Genomic DNA, 12065 nt, shown 5'->3' with positions numbered 1-12065 from the left:
AAAAAAAAAAAAAAGGACGGGGTTTCACCATGTTGGTCAGGCTGGTCTTGAACTCCTGACCTCAGGTGATCCGCCCGCCTTGGCCTCCAAAGTGCTTGGATTATAGGCGTGAGCCACCGCGCCCAGCCAAGATGTCTTTTCAGGTTTTTCTAACAGCCGGGGGACCCCTTCTGGACCCGACAACCAGTTCTGTGCCCCTCACCCAGGAACTGACTCAGCAGAAGAGAGCAGTTTCCACCACCTGTGATTTCATGCCTGAACCAACCAATCAGCACTCCCGATTTACTGGCCCCCCTACCCACCAAAGTATCCTTAAAAATTCTGATCCCCGAGTTTTCGGGGAGACTGATTTGAGTAATAATAAAACCCCAGTCTCCTGCATAGCCGGCTCTGTGTGCATTACTCTTTCGCTATCACAATTACCTTGTCTTGACAAATCGGCTATCCGAGGCAGTGGCCAAGGCGAACCCCTTGGGCGGTTACACTGTCACCTAAGATAACTCCTATTCACAAGCTCTCTGCCAGGCTGGCTGACCTGAGTCCTAAGGTGAAACTCACATGAGGAGAAGAGTATCTGCAGCCCATGTGCTGGGCAGAGGTCTCAATAAATGGAGGATGGGCTTCACATTCCCCTTCTGTCCCCATGTTTAGGTATATGACTGATCGTCCAACTGACGGGCACAACAAAAAGGGAAAGTAAAGAAAGCTGAAAGAGAGATAGGATTGTGTCCTAATGCTTTTGGCTTTTAGGAGTTTCTTTCTTTTTTCTCCCCCCGCCCCGACCTACCACCGCTGAGATGGAGTCTTGCTCTGTTGCCCAGGCTGGAGTGTAGTGACACGATCTTGGCTCACTGCAACCTCCACCACCCAGGTTCAAGCAATTCTCCTGCCTCAGCCTCCCAAGTAGCTGGGATTACAGGCGCCTGCCACCATGCCCGGCTAATTTTTGTATTTTTAGTAGAGACGGGGTTTCCCTATGTTGGCCAGGATGGTCTCGAACTCCTGACCTCAGATGATTCGCCCACCTCAGCCTCCGGAAGTGCTGGGATTACAGGCGTGAGCCATCACGCCTAGCCTGTATCTTTAGTAGAGACGAGGTTTCACCATGTTGGCCAGGCTGGTCTTAAACTCCTGACCTCATGATCTGCCTGCCTTGGCCTCCCAAAGTGCTGGGATTACAGGCATGAACCATCATACCCAGCCGGCTTTTAGGAGTTTCTAGAGCTTTCTCACAAAGGTGGTTTTTAGGTAGCACCCATAAGCTTTGGCATTCCCATTACCCGGCTGGAAGGCAGAACTGGGCAGTAAAAACTTGAGGCCACCAGTGGCCACAGGAAGTCATCTGCCTACCCTCCCCTAACCCCATCAGAGAATTTGGAAACCTGGTTGAAACTGCTGCTAACTGCCTCAAAAGGTTAGGATTTAAATTAGTCCCCTCCAGGGCACTTGTGTGACCTTAAACAAGTCCTTTTATCTCTGAGTCTCAGTTTTTTTTAAAAAAGGGGTGGATAGGGCTGGGCACAGTGGCTAACACCTATAATCCCAGCACTTTGGGAGGCCTAGGTAGGTGAGTTGATCACCTGAGGTCAGGAGTTCGAGACCAGCCTGGCCAACATGGTGAAATCCCATCTCTACTAAAAATGCAAAAATTAGCCAGGCATGGGAGCAAGTGCCTGTAATCCCAGCTACTTGGGAGGCTGAGGCAGGAGACTTGCTTGAATCCGAGACAGGGAAGTTGCAGTGAGCTGAGATCATGCCACAGCACTCCAGCCTGGGCTACAGAGTGAGGCTTCAATCTCAAAAATAAATAAACAAAATAAAGTGGGGGGCCGGGCGCGGTGGCTCATGCCTATAATCCTAGCACTTTGGGAGGCCGAAGTGGGTGGATCACCTGAGGTCAAGAGTTCAAGACCAGCCTGGCCATCATGGTGAAACCCCATCTTAAAATAAATAAATAAATAAATAAAATAATTTTAAAAATAAAATGAGGATAACACTGGAGCAATCTGCTATTGTAAAGATAAAGTGAAGGAACACAACACAGCAGGGCACCTCTTTCATTCAACAGTTTTTTTTTTTCTTTTTTCTTTTGAGACCGAGTGTTGCTCTGTCTTCCAGGCTGGAGTGCAATGGCACCATCTCGGCTCACTGCAACCTCCACCTGCGGGTTCCAGTAAATTCTTTTGCCTCAGCCTCCTGAGTACCTGGGATTACGAGTGCATGCCACCACACCTGGCTAATTTTTTGTGTATTTTTAGTAGGAATGGGGCCATGTTGGCCAGGCTGGTCTCAAACTCCTGACCTCTAATGATCCACCCTCCTCGGTCTCCCAAAGTGCTGGGATTACATGCATGATCCACTGCACCTGGCCTCATTCCACAAACATCTAAGGCCCATTGTGCACCAGCCAGGCTGCCTATGCTAGGGGATAGGGGTACATCAATAACACAAACATGGTCCTCATGCTGCTTATAGGAGAGGAGGGGTGACAGACACTCTATGAGAGGGACAGTTTGGGTTAATGGATAAGGCAACCAGGTGGATACCCCAGCCTACCATTCACCAGCTGGGAGACCCCAGACAAACTCACTTTTTTTTTTTTTTTTGAGACAGAGTTTCGCTCTTGTTACCCAGGCTGGAGTGCAATGGCGCGATCTCGGCTCACCGCAACTTCCGCCTCCTGGGTTCAGGCAATTCTCCTGCCTCAGCCTCCTGAGTAGCTGGGATTACAGGCACACACCACCATGCCCAGCTAATTTTTTGTAGTTTTAGTAGAGACGGGGTTTCACCGTGTTGACCAGGATGGTCTCGATCTCTTGACCTTGTGATCCACCCGCCTCGGCCTCCCAAAGTGCTGGGATTACAGGCGTGAGCCACCGCGCCCGGCCCAAACTCACTTTTTTTGTTTTGAGACAGGGACTCACTCTGTCACCCAGGCTAGAGTATGGTGGCATGATCACAACTCACAGCAGCCTTGACCTCCCAGGCTCAAGCAATTCTCCCACCTCAGCCTCCCAAGTAGAGCTGGGGCTACAGGCGTGTGTCACAATGCTCAGCTAATTTTTTAATTTTTTGTAGAGACAGGGTCTCCCTATGTTGTCCACGCTGGTCTTGAACTGCTGGGCTCAAGTGATCCTCCCACCTTGGCCTCCTGAAGTGCTGAGATTACAGGCGTGAGCCAACATACCGTGCCAAGCTCAACAACTCTTTGTGCCTTACCTTCCAACAGTAAAATGCATCTGACCTGCACCCACTTCATAGGGTGGTGGGGATTACACAAGTTGACGCATGCAAAAATATTTCCAGCTCCTTCCAAGTGCTCAGGTAGTACATGTATGACCATTGCAATTAGAAGGAGATGTGTAACAGGCAAAGCTGGTAGAGATGATGTTGAGGCTGAAGGCTGAGTGTGTCCAGCATGTGGAAAAAGCATGGTTCTGAAGGAGGGAGATCCCAAGGAGAGAAAGAGCAGGGAGCGCTGGCGAGCAGGAAAAGGGGTGTGGATGAAGATGGGTGTGAGTGAGATGAAGCTGGGCAGCAAGCCAGTTTAAGGAAAGAAGTGACATGATCACGTTTGCAGTTTTACTGCATTCATGCGTCTTTGATGATGTGGAAACATAGCACCATTTGCCTTATTTTATTAATGAACTCTCAACCCCCTAATGCAGAGATTAGGGTAATTCCTGGCCAGCCCTCATTCCCTCTGATTTCCAGCCCCACTGGCTTCCAGATCTGGCTCTCCCGGGAGGGAACCAGAGGAAGACTTAGAAAGGCTAAAGTCAGACGCAGGCATGGGGGCAGCAGCATTCTCCCCACCTGCACACCCCTTTGTGACCCAATGGAGTCAGGTGTGTCTGGGTTTGAAGGGCTAGGCAAATACTTTCTCGAGCGTTGTGACCATTCAGCCATAAACGCAGTGACCTAGCCTGAATGCCGCTTCATAGTATGTTCTCAGTAAATGCCAGTTTCACGTCTTTCCTCTCTAAACACAATCTTCTTTCCTTCCCCTCACTAGCAGGCTGAGAGGGCCAAAAGGAGGAGATTAGGGTGGGGGAGAAACCGACTCTTAGGAAGCAGGGGAGAAAGTGCGCTTTTTATTTATAGTGCCGTTTGCAAAGGGGCAAACTGTTCTGTCACCAGCCCCTCCACCAACTTTACCGGGTGGGGGAGTCACTCCCCCCGCCACCCCCCGCAATCCTCAGTAACCTGTAACCTGGGGAAAGGGTCCCAAGGGTTGGGCCGGGACGCTGCGACTCCGCTGGGTCATCCCGGGCCTCCCAGTGGGTTTAGGACCCCAGAGCGGGATGGGCAGGAGGTGGAGGTCCACTTCTGCTCATCTCAGGAGTCGGAGCCCTGGAGACAGCGGATGAGAAAGTGCACAGCCCTGGCAATTCTGGGTGTGTGGGCAGGGATTTAGCGTATGCCAACAGCCGCTCTAGTGAGGGTGCCCCCGCCCGCCCTCCTCGGAAGGGCAGCGCTCCATCCCCACCCTCCTACCCTTTCCCCCAGCACCCAATCCCACCTTGGCTGGCGCTCCGGGAGCCTCCGGGAAAGCCGGGAGGCGTGGCCTCGGGCGGCCCGCCCCTTCGATGTGCGCCGGCCCCGCTGTGATTGGACAGTCGCTTGTGACGTATGGGGACTGCGGTGGGCTCCGCTGCTGCAGCAGCCGCAGCGCCGGCCGCCGCTCCGGCTCCGGCTCCGGCTCCCGGGCATTTAAAGGGGACGCGGCGGCTGCCCGGGGGGATGGGGGGCAAGTGGAGGGGACGGTTCAGATGCACGTCATCCTCGGTCCCTCGGGACTGGGGGGACTCGTGAGCCGGAGCCCAGAAATCCGGGGGTGGAAAAGACACCGCGTCCCCTCCAATTCCCGTAAGCACCCCTTGCTCCATCCTGCGCCCCAATACCTCAGCTAGTCCCTTTCCCCATTCCTTATACTCCAAACTCAGCTGGGACAGACCTCTGCCGCCGCCGTCCCCACGTGAGTCTTGGGCTCCGGGAGGTAGGGGAAGGCTGGGGTCCCGGCGCGGGGTGGGGGCTGTGGAGTTTGGAGGCGCTCCTTCACGCGCGTGGCAGTGGGGGAGTTCTAGAGAGCTGGAGTGAGTCCCCTTCTCTCTCCTACCCAGGAACATAGTGCCGGGGTGTCCCTCCGTCCCCGGCTCCGGCAAAGCCAAGGAACTGGTGTCCCCTTGCTCCCTGCCACCCACAATACCCCTCCCTGAGCCGCGCACCCCCCGTCCGCATGGGAGCCCAGCGCCCGCCAGCTGGGGGTGCGCCAGAGTGCTGGCTTCCCAGTCACCTCTAAAAATATCTCTCCCCCAACCCCACCGGCAGCTGCTACCTCCCTGCCCCTAGGATCCCCTCCTAGCTTGTCCGCCCAGCCAGGGAGTGCCCAGAGGTGACTGCTAGTCCCAGACGCCTCCCTGGCACCAGGGCGCAGGGCCACCACCGCCAGCTGATCAGGACCGCAAGCTCCCAGCCCATGGGAGTCTCCAGAGCCAAGGGGGAAGCTCCAGCTGCAATTTTCCCAAGAGGCGCCAGAGACTCCTGAGTTCTAATCCCCGTTCAGATGCTGTGTGACCCCCGGGATGTTAGCTTGACCTCTCTGGGCCTCTGTTTTTCCTAACTGCTGTTCGCTCAGGCGTGGTGAGCATGGAAGATAGTCACTTTTGGGGACACTGTCTGGGAGAGGGAGGGAATTCTAGCTTAGTTGTCGGATCTGATTTCTAGTGATTGATACAAGGAGACTTGCTTTTGGACAGAAAGGGCTTGTTACTGTGGTCTTTTAGGGGTCCTTGCCTCCCTATTCTCATTCTACACATTTCCTGTGGAAAACGATCCCAAAACTTTCCTGGGAACTCCATCCACCCAGTAAGAGGAGAATTTCAAACTTAGAGCCTAAGCCAGAGAAGGGCCTGTTTCTCTGCCACCCCCTTCCCACAGATTTAATCTAAGAGCATTTGTGTGAAAGGCGGGAGGAAGCAGGCAGGAATGTGTGACCCGGTGCAGAATCAGGAAGTCAGGCGCTGCTTTTAGATGGGACAAGAATATGGACTCCCCACAACCCCCCAGAAGCCCTTCTCCCTGCTCTAGCCTGTGGGAGAAGCTCAGATCCTTCTCCCTTTAAGGGACTCTGTTTGGTGACCACAAAAGGATTTGATGACTCAGAACAAAGGTGTCAGAGGTGAGAGACCTTTTGGAATATCACAGGAGCCAAATTCCAACTGGGATGGGGTTCCTCTGACTCCTGTGGGGTGAGGACGAGGTGTCACCGCATGGCCTTCTCAGTTTCCAGGGGAAGAAACCCAAGATGCCTGGCCTTCTGCTTTGGAGACTAAAAGAAACAAGGACAACTCACCAAACTGAATTCCCTAGATACTATTATTAGCAGAAAAATGTAACTGTCGTTAATGATGAGAAATGAGTTTTTTGTGTGTTTTGGGGATGGGGTTACTCCCTCTGTCACCCAGGCTGGGGTGCAGTGGTGCCATCACAGTTCACTGCAACCTCCGCCTCCTGGGTTCAAGTGATCCTCATGCTCCAGCCTCCCAAGTAGCTGGGACTACAGTCACAAGCCACCACACCCAGCTAATTTTTGTTTGTATAGAGACAGGGTTTTGCCATATTGCCCAGTCTGGTCTTGAACTCCTGGACTTAAGTGATCTGCCTGCCTTGGCCTCCCAAAGTGTTGGGATTACAAGTTTTTTTTTTTTTTCGAGACGGAGTCTTGCTGTGTTGCCCAGGCTGGAGTGCAATGGCATGATCTCGGCTCACTGCAATCTCCACTTCCCAGATTCAAGCGATTCTCCTGTCTCAGCCACCCGAATAGCTGGGATTACAGGCGCATACCACCATGCCCAGCTAATTTTTGTATTTTTAGTAGAGATGGTGTTTCACCATGTTGATCAGGCTGGTCTCGAACTCCTGATCTCATGATCCACACGCCTCAGCTTCCCAAAGTGCAGGGATTACAGACATGAGCTACCATGCCCAGATGGGATTATAGGCTTATGCCACCCTGCCTGACTGAAAAATGAGAAGATTTGACCATAATTAATAATCGATAGAATAGTCAAAAAAAAAAAAAAAAGAAGAAAGAAACAAGGGCAAAGTAATGAAATCCTCCTATATGGGATGAAAGCTGGTCTCTGGGTAGCTGCTGGTGACCCCTTGGAATTTTGTATCTGCCCCTTGCCTCTCTCCAGGTGACGCACATGCCTGTCCTGTTTGCTTTTACAAGGGGAGTGGCATCCCTGACCTTTCTCTTATAACTTACCTGGCTGAGGTTGGACATGTGATATCAGCTGGGATTCTGGAAGGTTGGAAGTCCCTCCAGATAGAGACTGGGACTGCTCCAACTCATACCATTTCCTTGTCCCTCATGCAACCCTTCCCTTCTCTCCCACCTCCTCCTTGACCTGCCTCCTCCCCCATCCCCCACCCTCTCTGCCCACTGCTTTATTCAGCTTTGACCACCTCTTCCAATTTCTAGACTAGAAGTTCTTGGAAAAAACTGAGAGCCACATTCCATCCCTGCAGAAGGATTGAACACATGTGTGGGCAGGGTGTTGTAAGGAAGGGGGTACCACAAGATGGAGAGTGCTAGAGCCTGTGCCTGCTCCTGGGATGCCACAGTTTCGGTCCTGGGGCAATTGCTTCTCCCTCCTGAATAGTCACGGGAGAGTGTCATCTTGACAGAGGGGGTTACAGTGTCACCATTGTCGCCACCAGAGGGCAGCAGCCAGCCAGACCTTTGCTCTGTGGGTCTCCTCTCCTGGCTCTCTGTATCTTTCCAAATCTTGTCCCAGCTGCCTGTGGTCTCATTCAACCCCAGGAGCATGGGTGGGAGAGTAGAAAGACACTGGAACCTGTAGATGATGTCCTTTGCCGCTGTCTTGGTGAAGTCCCCAAGAGGCTAAACCCAGTCCCCAAAGCCACACCAAAGTCTAGCCGAGATTTCAACCTGACTCTCCTGTCTGATTGCCAGACCCCTTAGAGCACCAGGGAGGCCATTCCCAGATCATCTGTGAGACCCGGCTGGGGGTCCCAGACCCCTAGCTATGGTATAGTAAGTTTTGGTCGTCTCCTTCCTTTTTGAGGGCATGGGGAATGCAAAGCTGTGGTCAAGCGTTCATGAAGCAGTCTCTGCCCCAGGTAAACAGCATGGCTGGTTAGTTAACCTCTCTGAGTCCTTCTCATTGGCTGAATTCATGACTGATGAGTAGTAAGAGAATACAGGTGAAGGTGATTTGTAAACGATGATTTATCAAACACATTTAAGGGACAATGATGATACCTGAGAAAAAAACTGGTCTCAGGATCAGATCTGGGCTTGAGGTCTGTTTGCCATTTACAGTGGATGACTTTTGGAAAACTCAATTAACTTCTCTGCGTCTCCAATGCCATCTGGAGTTGTAGGGAACCTCTCTAGAGATGTAGGGGACTGTTAAGAGGATACCTAGCAAGTGCTTTATGGTCCGTAGGCTCTGGGCCTATCTGAGCGGTTGTTTTGGCTGAGACCGTGGGAGTGCCTCCTGGGGGTCAGCAGAAGGACCAGGGCCAGGTGGGTATTGGTGGTGGAAGCAAAGCAGCTGGCTGGACACCATCAAATTAACTTCTGTGGTTGTCAGGAACTCGTGACGACGGCTGGAGGCCAACAGAGTCCCTACAGGTGGTGACCCCTGTGATGCACCGACAATGAGTGGCTGTTTTCCAGTTTCTGGCCTCCGGTGCCTATCTAGGGTAAGTGAGTCCCTCCAGGGGTGTCCTAGGATGAGGCCTCAGCCCCCCCGTTTTCCATCTCCAGTTAGGAGAAGCCCTAGCCAGCCCATTTTAGGCTTGCCCTCCCCTCTACTGGGGCTTCATTAATCCCTAGAAGCTTCCGTCTCAGGTGTGGGGTCCCGAGGCTTTATATCTGCAATTTGAAGGACCCTGGGCCACTGAAATGCCCACTCGATGTTGATGATCAGAGGGTGACTCTAGGGATGAGGTGGAAGGGACAGTTTGGTTAGGGAGGTGGACAGCCAGTCGAAATCCCAGCTCTGAAATGAGGAGATTGGGCTTCTGTTTCCCGAGGTGTGCCAGGCCATAAGCACCCCAGGAACATGACAGAGGGGCTTAGGAAGAAACCAGAGGAACACTCCCTTCTCAGTGAACTGCGGGAGGAGCTGGGTGGGAGAAAGGCAGTGTGTGGGTATCTGGAAGCTGCATGTCACCTGCTAACTCTGCCCCTCTGCCCCTCTCACATACTGGCAGGCAAAGGTGACTGGGACTTGCTGCTGAGGGCTCTGGCTGTCTCCATTGCTTGCCTTTCCTTGTACCCAGCCAGGTCCCCTGTTGTCCTCTGTCCTCTCCCATGCTGCCTACCACCCTCCCCTCCAGCATGACTCTGGCCCAATGCCTCCACTTCCTGGAATTCCCCTACCCCTATCCCTGCTGTGTCTTCCTGTCCAGCGGTCTGGCATGGCTTCCTCCTAGCCCTCTCCTCCACACCCCCAAATCCCCACTGCCTGCCCCCTCCCACTCCTCTGCCTTTTCAGCCACTGCTGCTCTCTCTCTTCTCCCTTACCTGTCTCCCAGGTATGTCGTGGCCTGGTGTGGGAGGTTCCTACCTCCCCAAGCCCCACTGCTTCTCCTGCTGCCCGCTTGCTTCGGACTCTGACAGAAACCCCACCCGCTGACACGTTCCTCCTGGGGAATTGGCAAGTGATTAGTGATGAGCTGTCAGCATAGGGCCCTAAAACTCCCTGGAGAAGCTGTGCCCCATCCCATCCCATCCCTACACTCCTGTCCAGTGCATTGGGCTGGAAGCAGCTCCCATAGAGCCATAGATTCCCCATGACCCAAAAAGGGAATGAGGAAGCTGGTCCAGTTGGGTGGATGGGTGGTTTCCCTTGACTCTGCCTCAGGGAATGAGGGAGGGGAGCATTCCCACCGCCCTATCTTAATCCACACCAACAACAGGGGCCACTGGAAGTCTCCAAAACAGTCCAGTCCAGAAGCCTCTCCAAAGCCCTGATCCTTGGAAACCGCTCTTCCCTTCTGTTGACTCTTGTTAAGCCCCATTGGCCCATCATGAGAGTAGTGGAAGCAGGTGCCGAGGAAGCCTTCTGGGCATATTGCGGTTAACTGAGAGGTGCCACTGGGATAGTCAGGGAAGGCTGGGGATAGGGGTGGTGGAGTTGGGTACTCCTCCCAGCTTAACCAGCCTTGGGTCCTCCTCAGGTCTTGGATGTGCCAGCGCCTCTGGCCGCGGCCCGCTAACCAGCCTCTCCCGGGCCGGCTCCCGCCGCGCCCCCTCTCGCTTGCCCCCTCCTCCTCCTCCTGCTGCTCTCCCCCCTGCTCCCAGGACGGCGGGATGGCCGCGCAGGGCGCACCGCGCTTTCTCCTGACCTTCGACTTTGACGAGACTATCGTGGACGAGAACAGCGACGACTCGATCGTGCGCGCCGCGCCGGGCCAGCGGCTGCCGGAGAGCCTGCGAGCCACCTACCGCGAGGGCTTCTACAACGAGTACATGCAGCGCGTCTTCAAGTACCTGGGCGAGCAGGGCGTGCGACCGCGGGACCTGCGCGCCATCTACGAAGCCATCCCTTTGTCGCCAGGCATGGGCGACCTGCTGCAGTTTGTGGCTAAGCAGGGCTCCTGCTTCGAGGTGATTCTCATCTCCGATGCCAACACCTTTGGCGTGGAGAGCGCGCTGCGCGCCGCCGGCCACCACAGCCTGTTTCGTCGCATCCTCAGCAACCCGTCGGGGCCCGACGCGCGGGGACTGCTGGCTCTGCGGCCGTTCCACACACACAGCTGCGCGCGCTGCCCCGCCAACATGTGCAAGCACAAGGTGCTCAGCGACTACCTGCGCGAGCGGGCCCACGACGGCGTGCACTTCGAGCGCCTCTTCTACGTGGGCGACGGCGCCAACGACTTCTGCCCCATGGGGCTGCTGGCGGGCGGCGACGTGGCCTTCCCGCGCCGCGGCTACCCCATGCACCGCCTCATCCAGGAGGCCCAGAAGGCCGAGCCCAGCTCGTTCCGCGCCAGCGTGGTGCCCTGGGAAACGGCCGCCGACGTGCGCCAACACCTGCAGCAGGTGCTGAAGTCGTGCTGAGGACGGCCGCCTGCAGGGGGCGCCAGAGCCAGCGGCGGAGGGGCGGGGAGTGGGGATTCGGGAAAGACAAAGTTAGTTTTACTACTTCCCTTTCCCTTTGGCTTTGCTATGTCCCTCTGGGAATTTCTGGAATCTCGTCCAGTTGGGGGCTTGGGGAGGGGACTCAGGGCCTTCCCTATCTATGCAGTTAACCCACCTCAGCCGCCTCCCCCGCTCCACGGCGCACGGTTGGGTTAGGGAGTCTGACCCATCGCGGGGTGGCGCGCAAACCCTGGAAGGCAGCAGTGTTTCTTGCTCTTCCCAACTGGGAGAAAGGGGCCCGGCAGGTGAGAGAAGGAGCTTCTCCCGCCGCTGTAACTGTTGCCTCGGACCACGTGACTGTCTCCCTCCAGTCTTCTGTGGAGGGAACCCAGGATCCTGAAATCCTCGTGGCCGCAAGGACTCCCCGCGGAGACAGAGGAGGGTCTCCGCCTAGGGTCCCAGGCCTTCGCGATCTTGGTTCACCCACCGCGACCCCACACTGTTTCTGTGCTGTCAACACCCTCTTGCCTCCCGATCCCCGCACTCCCTTCTAGCACCCCCAAAGGAAAAGCCAGAGGGAACAATCGCCTCCTGGTGGTGGTATGAGGTAGCGCACCGTCCGGCTCGGGTCCGGCCAGCCAGTAACTTCGCAGCGCGCGACGGTGTCTCCTTGCACCCCAGCCTCGTCTATACAGCGAGAGACCAGGGACTTCAAAGTCGCCCTTGCGGGCTGAGCCCTCCGCGCACTACCCCTCCCCCCATGGAACAGAAAGCCATGATGTTTTTAAGCAGAACCAGCGAAACCCTAGCCCCTCTTTCCTCTGGCGTTTTAGAACTATAAAGGAGGTGAAGGGGGAAGAAATGACAGATCTCTTGCACATCAGTCTGAGTTGAGAGTGAGGTGCTCTCGGAGAGCCCTGCTTAAATCAGGGAGATCGTC

General features: G+C 54.9%; 1 protein-coding gene across 4 annotated transcripts; it reads left to right on the top strand.

Annotated features, from left to right (window-relative positions):
* Positions 1 to 4639: 4639 nt before the first annotated feature.
* Positions 4640 to 11983, top strand: PHOSPHO1 (phosphoethanolamine/phosphocholine phosphatase 1). Of its 4 annotated transcripts, none has more exons than XM_037742547.1 (3): positions 4640 to 4869; positions 8658 to 8739; positions 10346 to 11983. In XM_037742547.1, the coding sequence occupies exons 2-3, from the start codon at positions 8695 to 8697 to the stop codon at positions 11102 to 11104; spliced, it is 804 nt and encodes a 267-aa protein (XP_037598475.1). In that variant the 5' UTR covers positions 4640 to 4869; positions 8658 to 8694; the 3' UTR covers positions 11105 to 11983. The 4 variants fall into 4 exon arrangements, with proteins under 4 accessions (XP_037598475.1, XP_017395567.1, XP_017395568.1 ...); XM_017540078.2 differs by having other exon boundaries at positions 4640 to 4978; XM_017540079.2 differs by having other exon boundaries at positions 4640 to 4978; positions 8628 to 8739.
* Positions 11984 to 12065: the final 82 nt, after the last annotated feature.

Source organism: Cebus imitator, unplaced genomic scaffold (genome assembly GCF_001604975.1).
Source record: "Cebus imitator isolate Cc_AM_T3 unplaced genomic scaffold, Cebus_imitator-1.0 Scaffold123, whole genome shotgun sequence".
Lineage (NCBI taxonomy): Eukaryota > Metazoa > Chordata > Mammalia > Primates > Cebidae > Cebus > Cebus imitator.
The sequence above is the reverse complement of the archived record's forward strand: the minus strand, read 5'-3'. Positions and strand labels throughout refer to the sequence as shown.

Bases quoted from the DNA above. Each gene is read 5' to 3' on its own strand.
- PHOSPHO1 (XM_017540073.2), top strand. From the start codon at position 10,229: ATGTGCCAGCGCCTCTGGCCGCGGCCCGCTAACCAGCCTCTCCCGGGC.